This window comes from Pseudorca crassidens, chromosome 1, assembly GCF_039906515.1.
Source record: "Pseudorca crassidens isolate mPseCra1 chromosome 1, mPseCra1.hap1, whole genome shotgun sequence".
In the NCBI taxonomy this organism is placed as follows: Eukaryota; Metazoa; Chordata; class Mammalia; order Artiodactyla; family Delphinidae; genus Pseudorca; species Pseudorca crassidens.
The window spans coordinates 147,697,846-147,712,327 of record NC_090296.1 but is presented as its reverse complement, the minus strand read 5'-3'; the positions used below and the strand labels follow the sequence as shown (position 1 = coordinate 147,712,327).

Sequence of the window (14,482 nt, the reverse complement as noted above, 5' to 3'; positions counted from 1 at the left end):
AGAAAGGGACTGAGAAAATATTTGAAGAGATTATAGTTGAAAACTTCCCTAATATGGGAAAGGAAATAGGTAATCAAGTCCAGGAAGCACAGAGAGTCCCATAGAGGATAAATCCAAGGAGAAACACACCGAGACACATATTAATCAAACTATCAAAAATTAACTACAAAGAAAAAATATTAAAAGCAGCAAGGGAAAAACAGCAAATAACATACAATGGAATCCCCATAAGGTTAACAGCAGATCTTTCAGCAGAAGCTCTGCAAGCCAGAAGGGAGTGGCAGGACATATTTAAAGTGATGAAAGAGAAAAACCTACAACCAAGATTACTCTACCCAGCAAGGATCTCATTCAGATTTGACGGAGAAATCAAAAGCTTTACAGACAAGCAAAAGCTAAGAGAATTCAGCACCACTGAACCAGCTTTACAACAAATGCTAAAGGAACTTCTCTAGGCAGGAGACACAAGAGAAGGAAAAGACCTAAAATAACAAACCCCAAAAATTAAGAAAAAGGTAATGAGAACATACATGTCGATAATTACCTTAAATGTAAATGGATTAAATGCTGCCACCAAAAGACACAGACTGGCTGAATGGATACAAAAACAAGACCCGTATATATGCTGTCTACAAGAGACCCACTTCAGACCTAGGGACATATACAGACTGAAAGTGAGGGGATGAAAAAAGATATTCCATGCAAAAGGAAATCAAAAGAAAGCTGGAGTAGCAATTCTCATATCAGACAAAATAGACTTTAAAATAAAGACTATTAGAAGAGACAAAGAAGGACACTACATAATGATCATGGGATCAATCCAAGAAGATATAACAATTGTAAATATTTATGCACCCAATATAGAAGCACCTCAATACATAAGGCAAATGCTAACAGCCATAAAACAGGAAATCGACAGTAACACAATAATAGTAGGGGATTCTAACACCCCGCTTTCACCAATGGACACATCATCCAAAACGAAAATAAATAAGGAAACACAAGCTTTAGATGACACATTATACAAGATGGACTTAATTGATATGTATAGGACATTCCATCCAAAAACAACAGAATACACTTTCTTCTCAAGTGCTCATGGAAATTTCTCCAGGAGATATCATATCTTGGGTTACAAATCAAGCCTTGATAAATTTAAGAAAATTGAATCATATCAGGTATCTATTCCGACCACAATGCTATGAGACTAGATATGAATTACAGTAAAAAATCTGTAAAAAATACAAACACATGGAGGCTAAACAGTACCCTACTAAATAACCAAGAGATCACTGAAGAAATCAAAGAGGAAATCAAAAAATACCTAGAAACAAATGACAATGAAAACACGATGACCCAAAACCTATGGGATGCAGCAAAAGCAGTTCTAAGAGGGAAGTTTATAGGAATACAATACTACCTCAAGAAACAAGAAAAATCTCAAATAAACAACCTAACCTTACACCTAAAGCAATCAGAGAAAGAAGAACAAAACCCCCTCAAAGTTAGCAGAAAGAAAGAAATCATAAAAATCAGTTCAGAAATAAATGAAAAAGAAATGAAGGAAACAATAGCAAAGATTAATAAAACTAAAAGCTGGTTCTTTGAGAAGATAAAATTGATAAATCATTAGCCAGACTCATCAAGAAAAAAAGGGAGAAGGCTCAAATCAACAGAATTAGAAATGAAAAAGGAGAAGTTACAACTGACACTGAGACATACAAAGGAACGTGAGAGATCACTACAAGCAACTATATGCCAGGAAAATGGACAACCTGGAATAAATGGACAAACTCTTAGAAAAGCATAACCTTCTGTGACTGAACCAGGAAGAAATGGAAAGTATAAACAGACCAGCTGCAAGCACTGAAAGTGAGACTGTGATAAAAATCTTCCAACAAACAAAAGCCCAGGACCAGATGGCTTCACAGGCGAATTCTATCAAACATTTAGAGAAGAGCTAACACCTATCCTTCTACTCTTCCGAAATACAGCAGACGGAGGAACACTCCCAAACTCATTCTACGAGGCTACCATCACCCTGATACCAAAACCAGACAAAGATGTCACAAAGAAAGAAAACTACAGGCCAATATCATTGATGAATATAGATGCAAAAATCCTCAACAAAATACTAGCAAATAGAATCCAACAACACATTAAAAGGATGATACAACATGATCACGTGGGGTTTATCCCAGGAATATATGGATTCTTCAATACATGAAACTCAATCAATGTGATACACCATATTAACACATTGAAGCAGAAAAACCATATGATCATCTCAATAGATGCAGAAAAAGCTTTTGACAAAATTCAACACCCATTTATGATAAAAACCCTCCAGAAAGTAGGCATAGAGGGAATTTACCTCAACAGAATAAAGGCCATATATGACAAACCCACAGCAAACATCGTTCTCAATGGTGAAAAACTGACAATTTCCTCTAAGATCAGGAACAAGACAAGGTTGTCCACTCTCACCACTATTATTCAACATAGTTTCGGAAGTTTTAGCCACAGAAATCAGAGAATAATAAGAAATAAAAGGAATCCAAATCAGAAAAGAAGAAGTAAAACTGTCACTCTTTGCAGATGACATGATACTATACATAGAGAATCCTAAAGATGCTACCAGAAAACTACTAGAGCCAATCAATGAATTTGGGAAAGTAGCAGGATACAGAATTAATGCATTGAAATCTCTTGCATTCCTATACACTAATGATGAAAAATATGAAAGAGAAATTAAGGAAACACTCCCATTTACCACTGCAACAAAAAGAATAAAATACCTAGGAATAAACCTACCTAAGGAGACAAAAGACCTGTACTCAGAAAACTATAAGACACTGATGAAAGAAATTAAAGATGATACAAACAGATGGAGAGATATACCATGTTCTTGGATTGGAAGAATCACCATTGTGAAAATGACTATACTACCCAAAACAATCTACAGATTCAGTGCAATCCCTATCAAATTACCCATGGCATTTTTCACAGAACTAGAACAAAAAATTTCACAATTTGTGTGGAAACACAAAAGACCCCGAATAGCCAAAGCAATCTTGAGAAAGAAAAATGGAGCTGGAGGAATCAGGCTCCCTGACTTCAGACTATACTACAAAGCTACAGTAATAAAGACAGCATGGTACTGGCACAAAAACAGAAAGATAGATCAATGGAACAGGATAGAAAGCCCAGAGATAAACCCATGCACATATGGACACCTTATTTTTGATAAAGGAGGGAAAAATATACAATGGAGAAACGACAGCCTCTTCAATAAACAGTGCTGGGAAAACTGGATACCTACATGTAAAAGAATGAAATTTGAACACTCCCTAACACCATACACAAAAATAAACTCAAAATGGATTAAAGACCTAAATTTAAGGGCAGACACTATCAAACTCTTAGAGGAAAACATAGGCAGAACACCCTATGACATAAATCACAGCAAGATCCTTTTTGACCCACCTCCTAGAGAAATGTAAATAAAAACAAAAGTAAACAAATGGGACCTAATGAAACTTCAAAGCTTTTGCACTGCAAAGGAAACCATAAACAAGATGAAAGACAACCCTCAGAATGGGAGAAAATATTTGCAAATGAAGGAACTGAGAAAGGATTAATCTCCAAAATATACAAGCAGCTCATTCAGCTGAATATCCAAAAAACAAACAATCCAATCCAGAAATGGGCAGAAGACCTAAATAGATATTTCTCCAAAGCAGATACCAGATCGCCAAGAAACACATGAAAAGATGCTCAACATCACTAATCATTAGAGAAATGCAAATCAAAACTACAATGAGGTATCACCTCACACCCATCAGAGTGGCCATCATCAAAAAATGTGTAAACAATAAATGTTGGAGAGGGTGTGGAGAAAAGGGAGCCCTCTTGCACTGTTGGTGGGAATGTAAATTGATACAGCCACTATGGAGAACAGTATGGAGGTTCCTTAAAAAATCTAAAAATAGAACTACAATATGACCCAGCAATCCTACTACTGGGCATATACCCTGAGAAACCCATAATTCAAAAAAAGTCATGTACCACAATGTTCACTGCAGCTCTATTTACAACAGCCAGGACATGGAAGCAACCTAAGTGTCCAGCGACAGATGAATAGATAAAGAAGATGTGGCACATATATACAACGGAATATTACTCAGCCATAAAAAGAAACGAAATTGAGTTATTTGTAGTGAAGTGGATGGACATAGAGTCTGTCATACAGAGTGAAGTAAGTCAGAAAGAGAAAAATAAATATCGTATTCTAACACATATATATGGATTCTAAAAAACAAAAAAAAAGGTTCTGAAGAACCTAAGGGCAGGACAGGAATAAAGACGCAGATGTAGAGAATGGACTTGACGATGCAGGGAGGGGGAAGGGTAAGCTGGGACAAAGTGAGAGAGTGCCATGGACATATATATACTACCAAATGTAAAATAGATAGCTAGGGGGAAGCAGCCGCATAGCACAGGGAGATCAGCTAGGTGCTTTGGGACTACCCAGAGGGGTGGGATAGGGAGGGTGGGAGGGAGACACAAGAGGGAGGAGATATGGGGATATATGTATATGTATAGCTGATTCACTTTGTTATAAAGTAGAAACTAACACACCCTTGTAAAGCAATTATACTCCAATAAAGATGTTAAAATAAATAAATAAAATAAAGAGTAAACAGTGACAACAACAACAACAAAAAAACAAGTGAGGGACTTCCCTGGTGGTCCAGTGGCTAAGACTCCGTGCTCCCAAATGCCGGGGGCCTGGGTTTGATCCCTGGTCAGGGAACTAGATTCCACATGCCGCAAGTAAAGATCCCGCACGCCGCAACGAAAAGATCCCACGTGCTGCAACTAAGACCCGGTGCAGCCAAATAGATAAATAAATATTAAAAAAAAAAAAAACACAGCAGTTGAGGGGCATTCCCAATAGAGAGGAAAACATGATTAAAGGGATGGAGGTGAGTGGCAGCTTGTTGCCGGCAAGGAACAACCAACAGTCCAGTGTGGCTGGAGCATCCCATTCAAGGCAAAGTAATGAAGAGGTCAGAGATGAGGCTGGGAGCTGGGAAGGCTAACACCCTGCTACAGCTTGTTAGCCTGGTGAACTAGCGTAAGTCTTCAGGGGATGGGGAACACTGGGATATTCTGAACATTGTAAGTAAGATCAGATTTGTGCCTTAGCTACACTACTTTGGGTTAGAGGATAGATTTCAGGGGACCAAGTGGGGAGCAGATTAGAAGGCTGTTGTAAGTGTCCTGCTAGTGATTTCAGGACCTGGACAGGATGGTAGTACGAATGGAGAGAAGGAGCTGCAACAGAGAAAGATTTTAGTAGATATGACTGCACAACTCAGTAGTTAACTACAGATAAAGGATGAATGAGCAAGAGGCAAGGATGACTGCAGGCTTCTAGTTTGGGGAACTGAGAGCAAACCACTCAACCAAGAGAGGACAAGCAGAAGGACTAGCAATTGTGATCTAACTGTGTTTTGAGAAGAGCCCCTGGTAGGATGCATCATTCAAGACTGAGAATTCCATGACCGTCCTTATATGACAGCTACAGACTCCCTTGCAGGTGTCTCAAGTCCCTTTCCTTCTATAGGTTCCTTCCCTTACAGAATCATAGGAGATGAGAGCTGGGAGAAGGTTCCAGTGGCTTTTAGCCTAACACCCTCCTTGTACAGCTGGGAAGTCTAGAGACGGTAACTGACTGGTCTAAAATCCTTATTATCTTTTTAATACGTTTAAGGCTGTTCTAACTTCAGATGAAAAACAACAAAAATCAAGCACATACATTTAACCGTTCCTTTCCATCAACTTGACCACCAGTCTTCCTTCTTTAGTAGTCAAAGACCCATTGCCCCATTTCCTTCCAATTCAGAATTCATTACTTACAGTTCTGCAACGTTCTACTTCTCTACACTTCGAATGCTACTGCTCTAAAATGAACTGAGAAAGACTTTCTTGTCAAACAAAACAGCCTTTTCTCAGTCCCCACAGTTGTTCCTTGGCTTTCGGTGAGGTTTGAATACTACCTGCTACACCTCTCCTTAAATGCTTTGCTCCCTTGGTCTCTCTAACAGTGGGCTTTCCTTGGGTTTACTCCTTCATGCTCCACTTCTTCTGACTCCAATTCTAGATCTCCATGCTTCCATCATGAGCCAAACACTCTTCTCTTTTCAATCACTTACTCTGGGGTCATTCACCTCACGGTGTCCACAGTGTCTTCTGGGTTCACATCCAGATCGGACAGTAGTCCATGTGGAAAAGTTGGGCATGTGTCATAAGTGTGATGTGCCAATTCTCTTGGCCCGCATCACTAGAGGCACGGAGCCTTCTCAAAGACAAGGAGCTCCTGGAGGGGCTCACTGCTGGGCTGAACTACAGTTAAAAGGGACACTGACAAATGAGAGAATGTTCTGAAAAAAGCAATGGGGTTGGTAAGGGATCTAAAAACAACATGTGAAAACCGCTGGAAAGGCTAAGAATGACGAGCTTGGGAAAGACAGTGCTCTTGGGACCCAGCTTTCTGCAAATTTGTGAAAACTTGTCACGTGGGATGCAGCATAGATGTGTTTTTCTCTGTTTCAGAAAGCAGAAATTTGCAGGAGGTTGTATTTTGGCTCAACAGGAAAAAAAATTCTTGCAAATAACTCACGTTGTTCAACCCAAGAATGAGCTGTCTCTCAATGCAGTGAACTCTGCCCTTGCTGAAAGTGTTGAAGAAGAAATGCCTGCTCTGAGAGGGAGACCAGCCATATCATCTCTGAGATCCCCTTTCCCCTGACACCCTGTGAATCACTCTCCCTGTGATAGCCTGTCAGCACCACGGACTTCACATACCTGATGGGGAATCAGCCGTCCCATCCAATCCCTCAAGTCTACCATTCACGCTGTTGTTCTTCTAGATTGCTGGGTTAGATTCAACATCTTTGATTCCTTGTTCTTTTTAGGTCCCTATACCTCCACCTTCAGAATGTTTCTTTAATATGCTCTTAATACTTTATTTCCATGGATACCATTACAAACCCCATGTGGAGAGAAGTCATTGGATTTTTGAGTTGGGACGGACCCTAGAGAGATCAAGCCCAGCCTGCTCATTTTATAAGTAAGGAGAATGAGACACAGAAAAATTAAAGACTTCTCTAAGGTCACATAGTCAAAAGTGGTGGTACTAGGCTCCAAGATTTGTAGTGCCATATTCTTTCCATTGCCCCATACCACAGCAGCTCTGGAATTTCTCCTTTTAATCACTCAGACCACCCTGATACATTTCGGCCTAACTGGTCTTATAGACATTGGCCATGACTTAACCATGGAATGACTTGGTTTATTTGTTTAATACTGTCTGTTTAATGATGGTCTTTGGTCAAATCATATGTGTTAATCTAGATCTAGGAATTATCCTCAGTCTCTTAACTGTAACGGACCACTGGGTCTGCTTTGAGTTAAACAGCACTGTTCTTTTCTGGGCTTCTCACAGATACTGCCAAAGCAGGACTGCTGAATTGTGAAATAAAGAAGAATTCTAGCCAGCTCAAGCTCTCTAGAGTCTGCAAATCCAGGTCACTTGGATTTGAAACATATCATTGTACTCCAATGAGTACAAAAATTACATATATCATGTTAGCTGGCTATGCTCTGATTACTTCCCATAAAAGGTCCTGGACTCACGTTGGTTCTTCGGTTGCTATTCTGGTCTCTTCTAGTTCTTGTGCTTGTTTCAGCCAAGGTAATTTCGCTTCCACTGGACTTTTTTCTGACAAAAAGGGAACATAAACAACGAGCTTAATTATTGTTACTCATTCAAGAGTTGGATATGTGATTGCTATTTGCTGAAGATTTCATCAATTAAGAGGTCACGCTTTTCAAATGCACAGTACATGAAGTGGCTTCTGGATGGAACCAAAAATTTCTGTCATACATTTTGTTAATTAACACATTATCAAAATGCAACCAAACAACCCCACGACACAGCTGATACATTGTCCAAGTTAGCATAAAAATGCCTTTTATAAATCAGTACCAATATCTGTTGTTTGCATATTAAAGCTCTTACTTCAACCGTTATCAATTTGTTTTCTTTTTCCACACATTTTTTTTTGCCCAATGAATGAGGAAATTAATAGAGAAAAGCAAATACCATAGAAGGCTTAGAAAGTTGGGAGGAGGAGAGTCAGTGCTATGGTTTATTCAAACTTTAATTGCTATAATTGTTGAGGGAAATGATTACTAATTACCACTGGCCTGCAGGAGCAAGCTGGTGCCCCTCTCTGTCCTTTGAAGCTTCCTAAGATGTGAAGAAAGAAACAATCTAATTATAAAATGAGAAAGGAAATAATTTTGGACTACTCCAGGGAAATCACAGACACTAAGAAAGTGGCTATAAAGGTACCACTGACTGCAGAAATACGGAGAAAAGATGTCACTGAAGAAGTTATATAATCAGTGTTGTACTTTGCATGGAAACCAGTGATTTTTCTGGAAGGCAGACATCATCAAATAAGTATTTTTTGAATAGTTAGTTGCCTATAAGGCTATTTGGGTAAATAATGCACCCAGAAATAATGAAGAAGAATTTTATCATCCTCTCCAAAGTACTGAGGAAGACTCCTTGGCACTGATACTTGGGAGTAATTCTTTTTCCATTTCCAAAAGGAAATACTTGTCACGAGGACTGGTAATACCTTGCTAAAGTACATATATGGAAATAATCATGTCTAGAGAGGAACATACATCCAAAAGATGATGCCAAGACTTCCTTACCCATGGATGCTACCCATTTCTGCTAATTCATGTGGAACAAGTGGGAACTACAAAATAATTTCTAAGTGCATCTATAAATCTAGATTGGGAACTGAAAGTCTTCATTCATTCATGGTAGGCAACAGGACATATGATGAAGCTGGCATTGTTCCTTCCTCAAGAAATGTACACTCTGGTGGAAGGCATGTGGGAATTTTCCTTCTCCTTTTTCTTCAAAGCAGGGACTGCATCAAATTATTTTATGCCCACCAAGAAATGTTCATATAAGCCTAGACAGGAGCCACTCTATATGTACTGAATCAATAAGAGCTCAGTTTCTTCTCCAGACCAATTAGTCACATAGGTCTAACTTCCTTATCTAGGTGGATGGGTCTACTGTAATCTGTCAGTAAAACAATTTTTATAAGAAAGTTAGTATGTTGAAATTCAAATGCTGCAATATTAGTAAGAGAGCTGGAAAACACCGTTTGATTTAACTTTAAAATGCACCACAAACTTACCTTTCGGTTTGTAACACGGGATGGGAATGATACATTCTTCTTTGATGTGTAACTTCAGTTGTGGATTACAGCCACCAACGTGCTGTCCACGATGGTTGATACACAGAACAACGCGGTAACGTAACCCCCGGCCACAGGTCACTGTGCACTTCAAAGATGAAAAGAGAAGCCAATGAAATTCTTGTTCATGAAGAGATCCACAAAGGTACTAAGGTCTCATGCACAGGAGAGTCACTAATCTACATGAATGTTAAACACAAAAGACCGTTAGATAAACATTATGTAAGGAAGGGGGTGGAGGCTGATTTCCCATGATTCTTATGCTTCAGGGCCCCTCCCTTGCAAGGCTTCCTTCCCATTCTCCATTCGAGAAGTACTTCAGGTGAGGTCACAGCGCAAGAAAAATTGAAATGCCCTGAAATCTTTCTACGCAAATATGAAAGAAACTTAATACAGGTTTTCTCAAATTTGATTAAAAATTCACATGACATCATCCAAAACAATTTGTGAAGACAAAAGAAACTTTTCTAAACTATTAATTTAAAAAAATATCAAATTTTGCTCAACCATGCTAGAGGATTATCCTTCTATTCTGTGTATAGAAACTGATCTTCCAAAATCGTTGTCATGTGAAAGGGCCATCGAAGAGTATTCAGCCAAAAAGTTTAGGAAAAATATATTCTAGATGTATCAGGCACTTAAAATTAATAAAAACATGATGCTATTTTCTCTGAGTTTTTAGGAAATTTGTGTTGTCAGGATTTTTTTTTTCTTGAATTATTTGTTTATGATTTGGAAGGTACTCTTGTCTATGAATGGAATATTTTCATGTCATGAACATCCAGGATCTGTTTTCAATTTATGTACATTATGTTGGTGAGCATATATGTATGTATATGTGTGTGTAGTTTTTTTTAAAATCAAGACTTTATTTTTTAGGACTACTTAAGGTTTATAGAAAAATTGAGCAGATAGTACAGAGAGTTTCCATATGCCCCCTTTCTGCTACATACAGTTTTCCCTATTGTTAATATCTTGCATTAGTGTGGTACCTTTGCTACAACTGATAAACCAATACTGATACATTATTATTAACTAAAGTCCAGAGTTCACATTAGGGTTGTCAGCTTAAAAAAATTTGTAATTTCTTACCATTTCTTTCATTATTGTACATAAACATTTACTTAGATACCCAATATTTGTGCTTTGTATTCTTTCTTCTTAAAAAGTCACCTCCTTGGTAGGGGAGGGATGGATTGGGAGTTTGGGATCAGCAGATGTAAACTATTATACATAGAATGGATAAACAACAAGGTCCTACTGGGTAGCACATGGAACTATATTTAATATCCTGTGACAAACCATAATGGGTTAAGAATATGAAAAAGAATGTATTATATATATATATATATATATATATATCTGAAACACTTTGCTATACAGCAGAAATTAACACAACATTGTAAATCAACTATACGTGAACAAAATAGATTTTTTTAAAAGTTATTTCCATATGGTATAAACTTCAGGTCCCACCAATCCTGGATCCACCCCTGGGAGAGGTCAAGAAGCCTTGGGCATGTGCTAGAGAACACACACTGTTCTGCAGATGTGATCTCACTAACCGTCCTGACACACTGGCAGGTTAGCAGCTTCACTCCCATTTAACAGATGAGCAAATGAACAGCCCACCACCTAAGGACCTTGCTCAAGGTCACGCAGTTCCTAAGAGGCAGAGTGGAAATCCTTCCTAGAGCCTCCTGTTGTCAAAATAATGACTTCACTGCTGCTTCATAAAGCTTAAAGATTCTTTCCTGAGTCCATGGGTGCTTCTTCAATTGTCACAGATGAGTTGCAGAGGATATGGAGGCCTTTTTCAGCACAGACCCATCTCCAAGAAGAGCAGAATAGCAGGAAACCTCTCTTATTCCCTCATGCCACTCTTATGACCACTGAACAAATACTGAATGAATTTAGTGAGGTTTGAGATTATATTTGACGTCTGGGAAACTGATTCACCTACCCCCACATTCACCTATTGGAAATATATGTGATCTTAAGAGGCTATTTTATATTGGCCAAGAAAGAAAAAAAATTCTGCCCCAAAGAGAAAGAAAACAATATGATTATAAGGTATAACTACCCTAGAACTGGTCAATCCAAAGGAATATTATTTCCTCAGTAGCTTCTCAGGAAGCTGAACACTTACCCCAATGATGTGGTCAGTGTTTACGACATTCCCAGAACTCCTCTTTCAAGCGGAATACATCCTTAATGATAGCAAATTCTCATCACTGAGAATGTGTTTGATTTTTAAAAAGTGGAAAGTATGAAGAGGCAAGAAGGATGAATGAGATGCGTTGGTTAACAGTCCTTCATTTGGGTATTGTAAGTGACAATAAAGTCATGATATAGATGGGGTGGGGGTGGTAATAAAAGCTCTAAAGACGGCACAAAACAAATGGGTAAGACCTGTAAGAGTGGAAAACAAGCTCTGCGGGTTGTAGAAGTAATGTTGATTTTTGAGGAGAGATCACAATATGATTTTTGGCATATAACTCGAGTTCAAAGAACCGAACGACCTTGCCATAATAAAATCCTTCCGTCTCAGTCTACTGACTTATGTGAACAAGGCTTCCCAGCGTGTATGTGCAAAACAAACTAAAACAAGAAATCAACAGTTAAAATTAAGAATAAAATTACTGCTGATCCCATGTTTCATTCTGGCAATGGACTATTTTTTAAAGCCCCACTCACCTTCTCGGAAGACTCATTTCAAAGGAAAGTTTACTTTTTATGTATAATAATCATTCACGAGAAATCGAAATACATTGAATTGTTATTTTGGTTGTGTACTAAAGTTAAATTTAATAATAACTTAATCCAGGGGAACATTTCTAATACTTAAAGCCTTACGGCTATAGGAAATTAAAATAAATTAATTTCAACGGCTACATGTATTTTCTTAGAGAAAAGTAGTATAGGGTAACCAATAAAAGACTTTAAAGCATAAAAGTACATTATATTAGGATAAATTCTGTGGGGGGGAGTGGTTTAAAAATGTGAGTTCAAGGGGAAAATAATGCAAAACATTCAAATTATTCAAGAGCTTGTTCATATGTTTTTTAAAAATGGAAGATGGCAAGGATAGAAACCATCATGGCATTTACATTCTACTGGACATATTTTTTTTAATGCTATAACACTTTTATTTTAAAATGTCAGCCTTCAAGACGTGTTAGAAATGACATTCTTCGATTTTTTTTAAGTTAAACTTGTGATAAAAATTTTAGATGTCAACCTAAATATATATGAAGGGGTATGTAATTTTCCAAACTTCTTTTGGTACGTGAACAAAAAAGGATGGATAACTACTGCCCTACTAAGTACAAATGAAGCAGTAGGGGGTGATGATTTTGAGCCAGGGATATCAGAAAAGGACTGTGATGAGATAGCATCTGTAAACTGGGGCTGGAAGCGGGCCTTTCACCCAGAAAACTCACTTATCTCTACTCTTCAAGTTTCAGTTCAAGTGCTTCCTCCTTTCGGAAACCTGCTCTGACACCTTCAAGTAGAGTGAATCACCCCACCTCTGTGTGCCGGCAATACAGGATATCATACAGCTCACTGCAGCATCACACTGCATCACAACTGTTCATTTGCGTATATGGTTTCTGCAACTGGATTATGAGCTTTTGGTGGGGGGGGGGTGGGTAGAAGCAGGTTTTATTTACTCCCTAGGATGGCAGCTGGCACACTCAATAAATAAATAGATAAAGGCATGTGTGTGTTGAATTAAACATGTAGGGATCACGCAAAAGAGCTAAAGAAACATGAGTCAATTATGTCTCACCCTCTAGCAAATTAAAAGTTTAAGCTTAAAATATTAAATACCAATACCTGCAATTTTTTGACTAATCCAACTACACTTTATTTGCTCTAGAGGTTTACTTGCTCATCTCCCTAGAGAGGAAACTAAGCTAACCTAACACGAAGCCTTGTTATATCTCTGTGATGTTGCCCTTTTCTCTTTTCTCACCACCTGACACCTCAATGGCTTCCAAATAGGCTGCCTGCCTCTGGTCTTTCCCAGCATCAGTCTATTGCCTCAATTACTTAAAATATATTACATTTATTTTCTTCAACAAAAATAGCGAAGCTTCTTAGTAACCACCAGACTAAGAACATACCTCTAATGTCAGTTTTATCATCTCCATCTGAATTTTCCAATTCTTTTTTTTTTTGATTTATTTTTGGCTGCATTGGGTCTTGGTTGCTGTGCGCAGGCTTTCTCTAGTTGCGGCAAGCAGGGGCTACTCTTCGTTGCAGTGTGCGGGCTTCTCATTGCGGTGGCTTCTCTTGCTGTGGCTCCCGGGCTCTAGAGCGCAGGTTCAGTAGTTGTGGCACACGGGCTTAGTTGCTCCACGGCACGTGGGACCTTCCCAGACCAGGGATCGAACCCGTGTGCCCTGCATTGGCAGGCGGATTCTTAATCACCGTGCAACCAGGGAAGCCCCAATCTTCCAATTCTTAGTCACGTGGGTTCTCTCTTTAATCCAGATGAACTAGGGCCTTTTTCAACATCTAGTCATTCTGTGTCATTTCTGCCTTTGCTCAGCCGTTTCGGCTTGGCCCTACCTCACAGTGATGTCTTCACTAGGCTCTCGTTTGGTTAAATCTTAAAGATGGGTCAAGCACTACAAGGGCAACAAAGACTTCCCGATCAACTCTGCTCCAATGCCTGTTCCGTTCAGATGTACCATGGTTCTTAATTAATTATTCTTACCTGCGTTGATGCCTGCAATGTTCTCTCTTACACTGTCGTCCAACTGGCTCTTCCCAAGCTCTTTGGGAGTAGGAACCCCGTTCATATACAACTTCTGCCTCCCCCAAGTTGCCCAGTACAGTGTTGGGAGCATAGCAAATAATCATTAAAATCTGAGATTGAATTAAAAAGTGGCGTGTACTCGGGACTTCCCCAGTGGCACAGTGGTTAAGAATCCACCTGCCAATGCAGGGGACACAGGCTCGAGCCCTGGTCGGGGAAGATCCCACATGCCGCGGAGCAACTAAGCCCGTGCGCCACAACCACTGAGCCTGCACTCTGGAACCCCGCGCCTAGAGCCCGTGTTCCGCAACAAGAGAAGCCACCGCAATGAGAAGCCCACGCACCACAACGAAGGGTA

General features: G+C 39.0%; 1 protein-coding gene across 1 annotated transcript in view; it reads right to left on the bottom strand.

The window, feature by feature from the left end:
- The window catches only part of ADAMTSL3 (ADAMTS like 3), a 366,545-nt gene that overhangs the window by 135,496 nt on the left and 216,567 nt on the right, over positions 1 to 14,482 (bottom strand). The window contains exons 14-15 of the mRNA XM_067698448.1: positions 9,297 to 9,444; positions 7,705 to 7,789 (exon numbers count right to left, since the gene is read on the bottom strand). Coding sequence (XP_067554549.1) covers positions 7,705 to 7,789; positions 9,297 to 9,444 — 233 coding nt within the window. The remainder of the gene's footprint in view (positions 1 to 7,704; positions 7,790 to 9,296; positions 9,445 to 14,482) is intronic.